We start from the raw sequence: 16,154 nt of genomic DNA, 5'->3' as shown, positions 1-16,154 counted from the left end.
TCAGAAATGCATCTCATGTAATGACATTTTAAACTCTTCCTAAGGGAAAGTTCAGTGAAGACTCTATTATAACTATACTAGTAAAAAAGCCCCGTTTCTGATGCAAATGAAACGGGGGCTAGCAATGTTTTCTTCTGTGTGCATGTGGGAGTGTGTGTGTCCCTGCCCTCTGGCCTCTCTCCCCTCCCCCCTCTGAGTCCTTCACTGTTACAGAGCCAGCGATTTGATTTCGTGCTCTGCTGTTTTCCTTCACTGACTGTGTTACAGAGAGGGCGGGGCAGACACTCATAGGGAAACCGGATATCTCGCCCCCTTCACACTTCCGGCTGGAGGCTTCTTAGAACGTTGGTGTTGCCTTTTATATAGAGAGATTATAACATATTATAATTTCTATTGGATGGCCACTGTGCATAAGGTTGAAAAAATGGTAGCACTGGCATGGAATGTTTTTGTATAGTTACTAGTGCAGACCCTAATGGGGTATGAGGCTAGGGTAATTGATCAGCACAGGGCCTTGTAAGGGGAGGGAATGTCTGAAAGGTGGCTAGCAGCAGGGTGCAAGCTGCCTGAAGGAAGTGCATCATAAATGGCAGGCAGGGTTTTATTGATGGCATAGCAGAAAGAAATGTGCATACATTAAGATATTTGAAGGCACTGAAATTCTCATTTATTAGACAGCAGGGTAGAGTTATTTAGGGGGAAAGTTATCAAGGGTACGGTAAAACGAGAGCTTTTACTACAATTTGATAATACCACTAGAGTCTCCAACCTAGCATTGGGAGTCAGTACCACAGGTTACTGACTCCCATGCTAAAGGACCAGCGCTGCCTGTGAGCCACCTCGCACACAGTATTAGTCTATAGGCCCGGAAACATCTGGTCTCAAAGAACAGCCCAATACTCCCGGGCCAAATCGTAAAAGGGCTGCAATGCTGTCCCATCACCACCTGATCACATCCGTACCCTTCCCCATGAAGTGCCCGCACCCCCTGGTCAAATCGTAGCACTCACACTCCCCGATCAAAGCCTCCTCCCCCTAATGACACCCCCACCCCGGGGTTATTATACCATTATTATGGTGCCATAAGACGACAATGTACACTTGGAATTCACTACAAGTTGCATTATGTCATTTCCATAGTAATGAGCTGATTTACATGCATTTGCATGTTTTGCATCTCATTAATATGTACCACAGAGTAACTTATTTAGCACTGCATTAGGTCAAGAAACCCAGCGTTAGGGCCTTTTAAGTCACATTAAGAGACTAATAATTTGGGTTATTGCACTAATGCAGCTTGATAACTTCCCCCTTTAGTGCTTATATCACCCAGTGACACTGATATTCCGCTAACTTTGTGCACTGCACTCACTTTGCAGGGAAGACTTAAAAAGTGACAAACAAGGGGTGAATGTACTAAATTCAGGTGACCCAACGTGTATTGGAGAACAATTCAAACTGTCCCCAGATTGTTACTGGAATCATCAGCTGTTGAGCAGCATGCACTGTATTAAGTTGCAGGGCCTCAATGTCTGGTAGAACTGTCCATTATACCAGCCAGTATCCAGGGTATGTACCTGAGGCTACCACAGGTCTTATGCCATCAAGAAAACCTCCCTTTCAATTAGTTTTTTAGGGAGATATTTACTAAACTATATTAGCTTTTAACATGGAAATTATCATGCTATAAAAGTACAGCACTAACAGTTAGGCTAATCGCACTGGAGGCCGACCAAATTTTAGTTTCGGCTTTAGTGCTGAAACCAACCTGAAATTCCAATTTGGCCATGTTTTGGTTTCGGCCAAAAATGCTGGGGCTTTTTCAGCTGAAGCCTAAACTCCCTCTCCCAACTAAAACTGCCACTCACACTCTGCCCCCCACCCCTTAACCATCAACGGCCTCCCCAGTCTACCTTTGTAGCCCTTGTGGTCCAGTGGCCTAAACAGGGCAGAAGTAATTCTGCCCCTGCAGTCTCTATCATCAAAATGGCTGCTCAGACTTTCAGTTCTTATCTATTAAAGCTCCAATCTCAAAATGGCTGTCATGATCTTCTGAAACAGTCCCATGAGACTGTTGCTGAAAATCTTGGCGGCCATTTTGACAGCAGTGAAAGCAGGGGCAGGAGTGAATGAGGATTGCTTCAGCCCTGGTTAAGCCACTAGATTACCAGGGTTTAAGGAAGGACCAGGGAGGGGGCTGATGGGTGGGTCTAGAAATGGGGACCCTTTCTGATCCTGGGAGGGGAAGGGAGGCTCTGTTTGTTGGTGGTTGTGGCAGCAGCAGGGTGGGGGTGTCATCGGAGGAAAGAGTTGGTGCTGTTAGAGTTGAGGCCCAGTGGCATCTTCAGACAGAAATATTTGGGGTGGCATCATGGAGGCAAGCCAGATATGCGGGGATGCAAGCCAAAGTGACATTTCCATACATCATAATTATCCCCTACGTACACCTTCAAATAAGCTTTAAAATACACAATAACGGCAAATCTATACATTGAGACTTAACGACAGGCATCAGTTGTATGCCTAAGTTATAGAATAATAGCACTTATGTGCTTGATTGGCACACTAATTGGCAATAACACACAGATACTGTTCTTATTTTGTACCTTGGGCAATGGAGGGTTAAGTGACTTGCCCAGTGTCACAAGGAGCTGCAGTGGGAACTGAGCTCAGTTCCCCTGGTTCTCAGGCCACTGCACTAACCATTAGGCTACTCCTCCACTCCTACTAAATAGACCAGAATCCAGAAATGCCAAGTTACCTAGTTTCATGGCCAATCCTGGTTTTGAACTTACACCCCAAAGCAGTGTAGATGTTACTATGGAGGTTCGATAGCAGTCCCTGATTCTACTCACTGAATTCATGCTGCAGGTCCCATAATGCATTAAGTACAGGGCTGTCAGAAAGCCAGAAATAGCCTAAACACTCTCTGTTAAAAATGGGCTACTTGGTGGCTCTGCGATTCTCAATATAAATCCTGAACACACATCACAGTTCCCAATAATGGACCTTTCCTCATACAACTCACTGTACAAAAATATTTAAATTACAAAATATAGAGGGCCCGATATTGAAAGCAATTTAGGTTAACTTGCTCGGTCGGGGCTAGCTATTAATATTCAGTGGCACTTAACCGGCAAAGTGCCACTGAATATCACGATTAGCTCTGAAATCAAAGCTGTCTATGTTGGGGGCATTTCAGGGCCACTTTACTACATAAATGGGACCGCATAAAAGTCTGCCCTATTTTTATGCAGTAATCCATGGCCGCTTAAGTGATGAATATCTACTAAAGTGGCTATGTCATAGCCAGCCTAAAAATAACTGGATATTCAAAGCCAAAGCCCGCTTAGGTCCCGGCTTGGAATATCCAGAAATAACGCTGTTGGCGGTGAGCAAAACACTCACTGCCTGACAAATGAATATTGACCCCAAAGAAAATAAATGTAGATTTCTATTGTAAAACTTCCCCTCTTCTTTTACATGCATCTCTGATTTCAGTCTTTTCCTTTCAACTAAATATATAAATTTGCAATTTTGGGTATAATATGAGCAGGAATTATACCTAGCAGGAAATGCATAGTAATAACTTTTGCATTGTCTACTAATGCAGAGCAATTATCAGTCCTTTTACTAAGCCACTGTAAAAAGTGGCCTGCGGTAGTCAGTGTGTTTTCTCTAGCAAAAAAGGTGCCGGTACTCAAATGCTAGGCCACCCTTCAAGGATGGGGTGATCACTGAGGGACCCACCCCACAATAGCCAGGTCCCCTGCAACCAGTCACAGAATCTATAACAAGGCAGAATTGGTGTGTAGAGCCTGAGCTCTTTCATTAAAACTTGGGGTCCATGGGTCAATTTTAGCACACAATTGAAAAGGTGCTGGTACTCAGTACCCCCAAGTACCCCCTCAAAAAAAGCCCTGGCGGTAGTGCAAGCAAGTCTTTTGGGTGTGCACCGGGTCATTTTTTACTGCGTCTAGGAAAAAGGGCCTTTTTTAAAGGGCTGGAAAATGGATGTGCACTAAAATTGAAACCAGCGTGCATCCATTTTCGGCCTGAGACCTTACTGCCACCCATTGACCTAGCGGTAAGGTCTCATGTTCTACCCACACGGTAAGCATGCAGCGTGTGCCAAATGCTGTTTACCGCCGAGTAAGCGGCCCGTGGTAGTAAATACAAAATTATTTTCTACCATGGGATTCAGTGCACACCAAATTTGGAATTACCATCCAGCTCACGCGCTAGCTGGACAGTAGTGCTGATTTGGTGCACACTGTACGTGCATAGGCCCTCCCTTGCCTTTGTAAAAAGGTCCCATTATTATCTGAAAGCATGCAATAATGACTTTTACTCTGCCGTCCCCAAAATAGTGGGAAGTCCCCCAGCCATTTATGCTAAGCTTTTACAGTTACAATAAGTTAAGTGCAAAACCGTAATGAACTAGTAATTAGGCCCCTTACAGGTCTGTTTTGTAAGGCCTGACTGTTGTACCAAGATATATTCCTTTGCTGCTAAAATTAATGATACTTCTTAGTTTTAGTAAGAAATGTTGTTTGCTTTTGTACTTTGTCGGTAAAGAATATATTTTTCCTTTATATTTTTAGCGCATGATTGCTAACACAGTAAGAACAATAAGGTACTGCAGAAGCCTTCTTTTCAGTAAGTATGGTACTTTTGTGCATTGGTTTATGGTTGAATTGCACCTCCTGAAATCAAATATAGTAGCTGCATATTTGTCATAAGGATTTTATTTATTTAGTTATTGAATAAGACTTGTAGTATAAGACTTACACTCTACATAATTTAGAAAACACAACATATTCAGAAATTAAGAGGGGAAGTTATCAACATGGGCTACTATTAAGTCAGGTTATTTTACCATGAGTCAGGATATTTTACACAGGGTCTCACTGCATAAAATGGGTCCCTGTGCTAAAACAGCATGACATGGTAAAATAATCTATTTTTAATAGTAGCTTACTTTGATAACTTCCCCATAACTCATGCTATTTTAATGCAGGTACCATTTTATGCAAGTTACTAATAACAGGTTAACTGTAAAATAACCCATCTTAACAAAAGCCCACACTGATAACTTCTCCCCTTAATTAAAAAAAAGACATGTTTCTAGAAAGCGAAATCACGGCTATATGTTATAAAAATGAGCCAAGTGTAGGGCATTCAAGCCATTGTGACATCACTGATAGGGTTGCTCTTAATGCATTGGTGGAATGAGGCATTATGACATCACAATATCAGCTCTGGTTACCAGAGACTGAAACTCTTCACACTAAGGGAGGGGGGTTAACAGTGTGAGCTAAGACGGATTTTTTTTTTACCACAACTCGCACAGGGTCTCATTGTATAAAATCAGTCCCTGTGCTAAAATAGCCCAACTTGTGGTAAAATGACCCAACTTAAAAGTAGCCCATATTGATAACATCCCCCAAAACAACATATAAAATCATTTGGAGCCAATCAATTAGGTTTGCGGAAAAAAGAAACTCTAACTACACCTGTGTTTAAAATACTCTGCTTGCCAGAATGTGTCACCCAATTTAAATGTCTTTTTTAAAAAAATCAGCAGTGTATTCTCCCTGGCAATTATTGACATGAGTGAAATTTTGGTTTCGTTACACCATCCTCTTACTATTAGTAGTCTAATAATGGTATGAAATTCTGAATCACATTAACCCCTGTGTATTACATAACAAAGGAAGAAAACAATATACTAATTGTAACAGCTTTTAAGAATATCATGCTACTCTTTCAGTCTCTCCCAGAGCTAGAGGAAAAGTTGAATGTGCCTATGCTTTTTTTGTTTCCTAGTGATCCTCTTTTATACATGCAGTAGAGGACAGAGCCAATGCTAAGGTTTCTGGTGCCCCCTGAAAACTATCAGTCAGAACCCCCCCCCCCCCCCCCCCCCCACGCTCCAGTATTCGCTCTCTGTTCTCTCCTCCCAACCTCCCTCATTTATAATTCCCCTTCCAAGGGGTAGCAGCGCCTTTTTGTTTGGGGAAACTCAAGCTCCATCTCCAGTTCCTACATCGATTTACATTTACTCAACTTTATATAAATCATATACTCCCTAATTCTTTAACAGGGCACCATTTGTGCCCATATGATATCGAATACTAGCACTCGTGGTATGTGTATATAATGCACACATACACATATAAGTGCTAGAGTGTTGTTCTATAACTTACTGTAAGTTACTCACTAAAGTGCCACATTTAGGCATGAATGGTTATGCCTGCCATAGACCTGACATAAGTGTTTCTACCTACATTTAGGCACATCAATGCCAAGTAGTAATCTATAATGGTGTTTTGGCACACAGATGCTGTTGCAGAATTGGTGCCTCAGTGCATGGTATTGGCATACCTTAAATTGTGGCACCTAGTTATAGAATTGTCCCCGTAGAATATAATTATTTATTCACATGGGACATTCCCAAAATCAACCGATAAAACTCGCAACAACAGATACAGAACAGAAATAGAATTCCAAAAACATTCCATTCAAACTCTGATGTCACATCAGTGAGAGCAATAGAAACTCCCTTCACAACCAGACACTGAGAAGTAGCGCAAAACCTTGCAAATACACACAAACTGCACTAACCTATGAAAAGTTAGCAGTGCAAAAATTCTAGACCACCACCAGTACACCTCAAGTTGGAAAAATAAAACAACCAAACATAGAATCTACATGTTACAAGAATCCTCCCCTGTAGTTCCAAAAGGAAAACACAAACCCGTCATCTAGTTAAAAAAAAAAAAAGAGAGACTACAGATTAGAAAAATATGTAGACAAAAAATGAAATTGAAAACCCAAGAAACCAGACTATGAGCAACAGAACACTGAAAAAGAGAACTAGAAAGACATTTCCTCCTGTACAGAACAAAAGATTAAAAAAAATCCACATTTTTACAGCTTATATCTTACTCTCTAACTACCCATCAGAACGGATGCTGACTGGTTAAATAGTGCTTAACTGGCTATCTGCCAATATTCAACGGGGTAACCAGCTATCCTCCACTGAATATCTGTGGTTAGCAGCTGGCGGATTACCAGTTATATCATGCGTTCTCCTCCAACTCAGCTCCGAGTCAGAGATTAACTACTTCTGGTTTCGCAAAAGTGGAAGTAGTTAATCTCGGAGGAGAGCATGGTACAGGTGCTAGACTGGTTTGAGGACAGGCAGAGCAGCAGCATTAAGAATATGCTACTGTTGCTTTGCAAATGCTTCTTAGCTGCAGAGAAGGAAGAAGAAGAGGTAGCTGGAGAGGCTTAAAGCCAGTGATTGTGTGTTGCTCCATTGGCACACCAGTTAAGCAGTGGCAGCTGTTGGTGACCTCCAAATGTCGGCATCCCCCTTCCATTCTTACCCTGCTTACTGTGTTACGCCGGCCCTGGTAGAGGAACCAAAGTTGCCACATTATTTTTCAGAACCAAAGATTTATTTCATGTGTAGAGGAGCAATTTTCAAACAGCCCACATAGTAAGAAAGTTCACAAGTACTTTCAGTGCACGCACGGTGTAGCTAATTTTCAAAGGAAAACTACCTAGTTGGTTTCTATTTGAAAATTAACTAGCATGAAGTACAATGGCTAAAAGCGTGCAGGTGTTTTGCATCTGTTATATGTACAGGCAAATGGGGGAAGGAATAAAACATGCATAGTTTTGAAAATGCCAACCATGCATTGTTTACCTCTCCTGACCTAAACATGCCCTGTTCTCCTGAGAACACCTCTGGTGGGCAATTTTCAGACAGGTCAATTAACCCATTAAATCACTGTATATCACCTTGGTAAATAGCTTTAAAAATGGTTCCTTAAACTCCTTCTTTCCCAGAAGAGTGAGGAAATATATCCACCTGAAATTAAAAATTCAGCCCTGTCCAAAAGGAAATACAATGAGCAAATATTATGAAATCTATGTAGAGAACTAGATAGGATAAAACAAGGAAAAAGCACTCAATGGGGTATAAGTGGAAATAAACAATGGGCCTGATATTCAAAGTGAATTATGCATTGACTGGCAGGTGGCAAATAGGGATGGGCTGTCATTTGCAATGACATGAAGAAAGAGACTTCCATCTACGTAAACCACACTGAGCTGGAGGCTGCCAAAATTTAGCATCACTTAACCAGTCAGTGCAACTGAATATTGGCTCTGACCACCGCGGCACTGTCCAGAGTGCCAGGGCAGTCTGAGGGTAGAGTCGGGGTGGTCCCAGAAATTATGCAGGCACCAGTGTTATTAAGTGAAAGCTTCTGCCCAGTGCGCGGCGTCGGCCAAGAAAGCAAACAGGATGCTAGGAATTAGTAGGAAAGGAATGCAAAATAAGACCAAGAATATTATAATGCCTCTGTATTGCTCTATGGTGCAAACTCACCTTGAGTATTGCATTCAATTCTGGTTGCCGTATCTCAAAAATGTTCTAGCGGAATTAGAAAAGGTTCAAAGAACAGCGACCAAATGATAAAGGAGATGGAAATCCTCCTATATGAGGAAAGGCTAAAGAGGTTAGGCCTCTTCAGCTTGGAAAAATGATGCCTGAGAGGAGAAATGACTGAGGTCTGCAAAATCCTGAGTGGAGTAGAACTGGTAAAAGTGAATCGATTTTTCACTCTTTCAAAAAGTACAAAGACCAAGAAATACTCAATGAAGCTACATGGAAATACTTTTAAGACAAATAGGAGGAAATATTTTTTCACTCAAAGTATAGTTAAGCTCTGGAACTCATTGCTGGAGGATGTGGTAATGGCAGTTAGTGTATCTGGATTTAAAAAAAGGTTTGGACAAGTTCCTGGAAGAAAAGTCCGTAATCTGTTATTGAGATGGACATGGGGGAAGCCACTACTTGCCCTGGGATTGGTAGCATGGAATCTTGCTACTATTTGGGATTATGCCAGATACTTGTGACCCAGATTGGGCACTGTTGAAAGCAGGATATTGGGCTAGATGGACCATTGGCTGACCCAGTGTGGCTATTTATATGCTCTTATTTTCTTATGTTAAGTGTCTGTGGTGGCATACCTAACAGAGCATGAAGAATCACATAAATAGCAGTCCTAACCTTTCCACTTAGGTATGTAGGTAGGTATGGCACTGAATATATTGGTTATACATGCATAACTTCCGAGTATCACAGCAGACACTGATACTCAGTGTCGATACCCAAATATGGCCCAAGATTGACTACCTGGATAGTTAATAGCTAAAATGTATTATTTATTTACAAAATGTATATTCTACTTTATCTACAAGTCTAAGCAGGTTTGTGAGGAAGTGAATGGTATAGTGACAGGAGTCCCTAGGAATACTCCTTCACTGAGGTTACAGTTTAGCCACCATAAGGTAGGTGGTGCTAACTTGCCATGTCAGAGGCTGAGTCAGAGGGGTGAGGCTCAGGCCAGGAGGTGGTTAAATGGCCTGGAGCAGAATGGATCAGGGAGGCCCCAAGGAATGAGGTCTCTAGGAGAGAGATCCCGAGAGCATGTTTGTAACTTTCCCTTTTACATTGTTAATATGATAACAGTCAACTAAAGTACTGTATATACTTGAATATAAGCCTAACCAAGTATAAGCCGAGTTAACAGTTTTATCCCCAAAAAGGGGAAAAAACTGATAATTCAAGTATAAGCTGGGGGAGGGCATAGTGTTGGGGAACTATGCCTTCACTCAGTTTCTCTCATGTCCCCTCCCCAGCCTTCACCCAGTTTCTCTCATGTTCCCCTTCACAGCCTCTCCCCCAGTTTCTCTCATGCCTCCTTCTTCACCCAGATTCTCTCATGCCCCCTCCCCATCCTTCACCTAGTTTCTCTCATGCCCCCCTCTCCAGCATTCACCCAGATTCTCTCCCTCTGCCCCCCTCCTCATTTACCTCTACAGCAGAGCTCAGGCTCCAGATTTTTTTCTCCTTCCTCAGTGTTGCCTCAAACTCCTTGTCTTCCCCTGCATGGCAGGGCTCTGCAAATACTTGAGCCATGCAGTACAGGAAGTTGGGGAAGTCTTGCGGTTTCAAGCCCTGTGAGACTTCCCTAGCTTCCTGCATGGTGTGGCTCAAGTATCTTCAGAGCCTGGCCAGGCAGGGGAAGACAAGGACATTGAGGCTGCACTGAGAAAGGAGAAAAAATCCAGAGCCTGAGCCCTGCTGTACAGATGAACATGGAGGGAGGGGACAGGTTTGCATTATAAAGCATCGTTTGTGTTAAAAGATCTTCTGACTTGACTATAAGCCAAAACCCCAATTTTTGGGACCCAAAAATCTCAACTTATATACGGTAATCAGCACAGCACAGGGGTTCTTAAAGCAATTAAAATAACCATCTGGGGAGCTGCAAGGAGCTGCCGAGTGAGTGATCTGAGGAATAGTTGTGCAGGCACTGTTTTGGACCCCCTTTTCCTGGTGTCATTATTGGGTTCTGAAACCCCTTAACACTGGATCTGAGCCACAGTTCCTTGGAACTGCAAAGAGTTGCCGAGTGAGTGACCTGAGGAACAGCTGAGCAAGTGCCTTTTTGGACCCCTTATCCCTGACAGTGCTGGGTCCTGAAACCCCTTAACACCGGGACTGAGCTGTTATATGCAGCCTGTGGTCTCATGCCCATTGGCATGTGCCCAAAGGGGCATGACCAAAGGGGCAAGCCATGCCCCTTTGGAGCCCAGAGGAGAATATCTTCCCTATTACGGGTAGGAGGAAGAAAGCTTAAAACTCTCGAGATGGTAATGCTGGATCTTTGGTGGGTTGAGGTCCAATGGATCAACATGTGACATCTATTTATGCTCTAATATCACCAGTAGTAATGAGCACCTCCTCTCCTAATGAGGCTTCTTTTTCCTCCATGGAACGGATTCCACCTCCTCAACCAGGATCGGGAATGGGTCCCCCCTATCAGGTTTGGCTGCTTTCCGAGTTTTATTAGTTTCTAAAGAAGAATCTTCTGGGCTTCCCATGGTGGAAGGAGCTTTTGCTCCCTTGGCAATGGTGGTTCACATTTCTTCAGAGTTGCCTCAGAAAGGTGCTATTTTGGCTGATAAAGTGGTTTAATTGCAAGCTATTTGACAGGATTGAACATTCAGTTCAGGGGACTATGTAAATTCTCTCAAGAAAGTTTAGCTAAGATATGTGAGCATGGCCAGAGGCTTTCAAAATTGGAAACAGCATTTAGTAAGACTGATCAGTCTGTTGCCACCTTACTACTGCTGCTTCTGCTGTTAAGAACAGTAGTTTAATCCATTCACACATGGAAGCTTTGGAAATAAGTTGCAAATTAAGAACCATAGGATACTTAATTGTTCAGTGACTCATTATTTGGCTCCATTATAGTTATTAAAAATGTATTTGAAGAATGTTCTCCAAAACCCTCAAGCAAATTCTCTACCTGTTGAAAGTATATATTATGTTCAGAAAAGCTCTGCCAAGATCAAAGAGGAATGTGAAATGGATCAAGTTGCATCTACTCCTGTAGAAAATCTTGATGTCTCTGGAATCCTCACATGATTTGATAGCAAAGAGGTCTACTCTGTTAGTTAAATTTTCTTCTGAAATTGCAAAAAACACTAAAGTTTATCTTTCAAAGAAGACTTTGCCTTTCTGTGGTCAACAAATCTATATGTTCCCAGATGTGGTCAGGCAAGCTCAGGTTCATAAAAAGCAGCTCCTGCAGCTGAAGTCTAAGGCTTTGGCTGTGTGGGCAACTTTTTTCTTAAAACTTCCCTGCAAATGCCTGATCCACTGTGGGAACAATAGATATATCTTTGTAGATCCTTCTCAATTAGAATCTTTTCTTTTGGACAAACCAGTGCTTTCTGGACACATTTCCTGAGTAGTTTTGTTGTAGGATTGAGTTTGATGGAGAGGATTGAAATATAGTATTGCCTGATTTCTGTTTTGGTAGCCATTTTTTTTCTTATGATTAATTTTCATCTCGAATGTCAGCTTATTTCAGCTCCCTAGATGTGGACTATAGTCTGTATTGTTTTCCTTTTTGTAACATTTGTCTAAGATATATTGATATTGGTTCTTTGTTTTGTACTATATTATAATAATTATGGATAATCAATACAAAATTAGCCATCTGGTAAATATTTACTCAGCTAACAGTGTAGCAGCAGCTGAACTATAAACAATTGAGCCACCTAAACAATTCTTGATAAAAAGCTTTTCTAAATAAATAGCCTTTACCTGTATCCTGAAAAGAGCAGTATTAGTGATGTTACTCAATTTATTCCACATCAAAGAACCAGCTACATAAAATTTAGAGGTGTAGTACTCCTCACGTTGGATTGTTGAAAAGATGAAGAATGAAGTGTTCTGATAGGGCAATGAATATGCAAAGAGGCTGCAGTAGGTAGTGGTGCCTCGTGTTTGATGCTTTGTGAATCATTGTAAGAACTTTTAAGTTTCCAAATTCATTTAAATTCGATATACTGCCATGGCAATGCTTTCATGGCAGTTTGCAATAATAAAACTTAATATATACGAATAGAAAATACATCATATTCAAAAGAAAGTAGAGAGAAGCAGAGCATGCTTAAGTTTCTGTCAGGCCTCTCAAGGAGAAACAGGATTTGTGAGCCCTTGGGCCACTGCCGTAGAGCGACAGTGGCAGGCAAAACCCCCAACCAGTACAGGGCAACACACCAACATGGCAGGGAACTGCAGACGTAGATAAGCAGACAGGGATACAGGACTGGAACAGACTTCACCTACACTTGACCACCATTCCCCAGAGGTTGAGCCCCTAGGTGCAGGTGGCCAGCAGGACTTACAAGATCCAGGAACACACACAGGGGAAAGGACTCAAGAGCAAGCTTGACTAACAGGGCCAGGAATCAGGGCACAGAACTGGGGAAACCTCCCCAGGTAACAGGACTCAGCAACATGCTTGCACAAACAAGGACTGGAGGGAAAGGCAGAGGGAAACAAGAACACAAAATAGACAGACAAGGCTAAACCCAAAGCTGGGCTACAACTACCACCTAATACTAGAACACAACAGAAGGCTGAATACCAGGCAGCCACCAACACACAGGGAAATAAAACAGAAAGCCCACAAACAGACAGAACACTGAGGCAGAAGGCAGAAGCCCACAAACCAATACACGAAGGCAGTAGGCAAAAGCCCACAAACAGACACACTAAAGCAGGAGGCAAAAGCCCACAAACAGACACACTAAAGTAGGAGGCAAAAGCCCACAGACAGAACACTAAAGCCAAAGGCAAAAGTCCACAAACAGAACGCAGAAGTGCAGAAGCACACCAACTGACCTTTAGTGATGCAAAGGCAAACTTAGACAGTTCCCAGGTGGTAATAAAGGCACTACAGGTGAGGTCACCAGCAGGATGGGGCTCAGCAACACAAGAGCAGAGCACAGCCTGGCTGGAACAGGATCCCGGAATGGACTAGCCTGAACTGGAACGGATTTCAGGATTTCCACCCAGGCTTCAGGATTTACATGCCAACTTAGCTTGGCTGGAGGAACCCCAAAGCAAGTCCGACAGGAAATAAAGTCACAATCCTGACAGTTTCTCAGCTTCCATCCGAGCTGCCTCAACTGTATCCACAGAACTTATGATTTCTCCATTTCCAAATGCATTGTCAAATGAATAAGATTTGAGGCCCTTTTTGAATGATTGATAAGATGGTTCTAAACATAATTAATAGTAGTGAGTTCCAGAATGTTGGGCTGGTAACACTAAATATATACTCATTTTAACTAACTGCACCACTTTACATCAATGTAGTCTAATCATTATTGAAGAAATATGATCAAAATGTGGCAGTCCAAGTAATAATAGGTAAATATAGATCTGTATTTCAGTAGTAAGATATATTAACAGCTATAAGAATTGGTAGACAGCCTCCAGTATTGTTACTATACCACGGAACTGTTGTCTTGCGATTGTCGATTATCTTTAGTAAAGGAAAACATTCTGAAAGATTATGTTTTAATTTGTTCTCTCTGCAAGTAATGTTCAGGTAATTATGCTTCATAATATCTATGATGATGCTTTTTGCATGAATCCAATTTTTGATTGCGTAGTTATGCAGTAACCCGTCCAGCATTAACTTGTACGGGTCAGTATTTAAAATCTGTAGTCCGTGCTTATTATAAAGGCCAGCTGTGGTGATTTAAAATAGTCCTAGATTTTGAGTGTCAGCTACAAATATCCAGATAATGGCAATATTTAGCTCCACTAGGCAGTGCTGAATATTGCCGCTATATAGATAATTTCCCTCTCCACCCTCGCACTACCACAGTGCTATCCAGATACTCGAATGAATTTCAGTGGTATTATCTAGATAGAAGGCAATTCTACAACTAGAGCTAGATGCCTAAATGCAGCACACTGAACGCTATTCCTATAATGGCATTTTGGTGCCCACATTCCATTATAGAATGCTAGCATAAGTCATTGTCTATGTGCCTAAGGATGCCATGTCAATAGCAGGTGTAAATGTGTATGCCTAAATGTGACATATAAACGTGTAATTTACAGTATTCTGCAACTTACACATATAAATGTTGGACAAGGATATGCCCATGCCCCACCCATGTGCTCCCTGTATGCACTCACTTGTATTAACACACTAACCCCCTAATTCTATAAAAGTTGCCAAAAATTGTGTGTGCAAATTTAATTGAATAATGAGCTAATTAGCACCAATTAGCTTTTTAACAAGCAATTAGTGGCACTAATTAGATTTGATTAGAACTTAGATGTGTAAATTTAGGCATGGGATCTGTGCCTACATTTTACGTATGAGTAAAACAAAAGAGGACGCAGAAATGGGAGGGTCATGGGTGGAACAGGGGCATTTCTAGCATTTACATGCATTGTTATAGAATACAGGGGATATGCGCATAATTTAGGCGCGTACATTTGCACCACATTTCAGTTGTTGCAAATGGGCACTCCTAAAGTTAGGTGTGAGTCCCGGGCACAAGCACTATTGTATAACCTGCACCTAATTTTAAGCGCAGTGCTTTTTTGGCACCAATTATTTGCAGCGCCATAGATTGAATTCACCCCTAAGCGAGTTGTGCACTAAAATTATAGAATACTGCTTCGTACCCAACTGGCACATACTCAGTACTGTAACATGCACTAGTATTCTATAACTTATGTTCACAATTGTCACCCAACTGTAGGTGACATGTTATAGCATAAGAAATTAAAGAAATAAATAGAATTAATTAATGACCCCAGCCAGTGTTATTTATCCGGGTACCAGGTGCTGCTACCCAGATAAGTGCTTTTTAATTCTGGACCGGTAGAAAAAAAAAAAAAGCTCTAGAGCAGGGCTGAGCAACCACGATCCTTGAGTGCCACAACCCAGTTGGGTTCTCAAGATTTCCACAATGAATATGCATGAGGTTTATTTGCATGCAATGGAAGCAGTATTTGCAAATCAATCTCATGCATATTCATTGTGAGCATCTTGAAAACCCGACTGTGTTGTGGCCCTTGAAGACGATGGTTGCTCATCCCTGCTCTAGAGCTTTTTTTTTTTTTTTAATATGGATGATCAACTGATGGCTGTTGGGCTCTGAATTTATTTTTCACTCTGAGCATTATATATCATTCCTGTCTCACCAGATCCTGATGCCGCCCTAGCTAGCAAGAACCATCAGGATGTCCGAGGATACGTACGGCAGCTGTATCTCATTGACAACCAGAGGACGTTATCACAACTCTCACACCGGCTGGAGCCAAGACGAGCATGAATATTTAACTCAACTGAAACCAATAAACCAGTGGTTCATGTCACACCAGGATACTATGTGAACTGCTATTACTACAGATACAGGGCTCTAATCAAACCACATTTTAAGCACATGTTATACTTCTGCTTACATAAAAGAAAGGTTTCACAATCTATTTTTGCTAAACAATAAATAAACCTGTTTCCTGTTCATTTCCAGATTCTTGTTAGAGTAATCTTGCATTACTTTCACTTTACAGTGTAGCACCACCTTGTCAAAGATTTTCTGAATAATGGTAAACTTTAATCCCTTTGATGATGAAACAGTACACTTGGAAGGGTTCTGTTTTGCAGCATAGAGAAGACAATCCGGAAGTTACAGAAGGAGGTTCGTGCCTCACGAGTGTGCAACAGCAAAGCAAAAAAGTG

The 16,154-nt window shown here is 41.8% G+C and overlaps 1 protein-coding gene across 1 annotated transcript in view; it reads left to right on the top strand.

Moving 5' to 3' along the window:
• Window positions 1–15,826, top strand: part of RAPGEF4 (Rap guanine nucleotide exchange factor 4) — a 298,747-nt gene extending 282,921 nt beyond the window's left edge. The window contains exons 29-30 of the mRNA XM_030210347.1: window positions 4,605–4,659; window positions 15,620–15,826. Of these exons, the coding sequence (XP_030066207.1) occupies window positions 4,605–4,659; window positions 15,620–15,747 (183 nt within the window). The 3' untranslated portion in view covers window positions 15,748–15,826. The remainder of the gene's footprint in view (window positions 1–4,604; window positions 4,660–15,619) is intronic.
• The last annotated feature ends 328 nt before the right edge of the window (window positions 15,827–16,154 follow it).

This window comes from Microcaecilia unicolor, chromosome 7, assembly GCF_901765095.1.
Source record: "Microcaecilia unicolor chromosome 7, aMicUni1.1, whole genome shotgun sequence".
In the NCBI taxonomy this organism is placed as follows: domain Eukaryota; kingdom Metazoa; phylum Chordata; class Amphibia; order Gymnophiona; family Siphonopidae; genus Microcaecilia; species Microcaecilia unicolor.
This window is presented reverse-complemented; position numbering and strand designations above follow the sequence as displayed.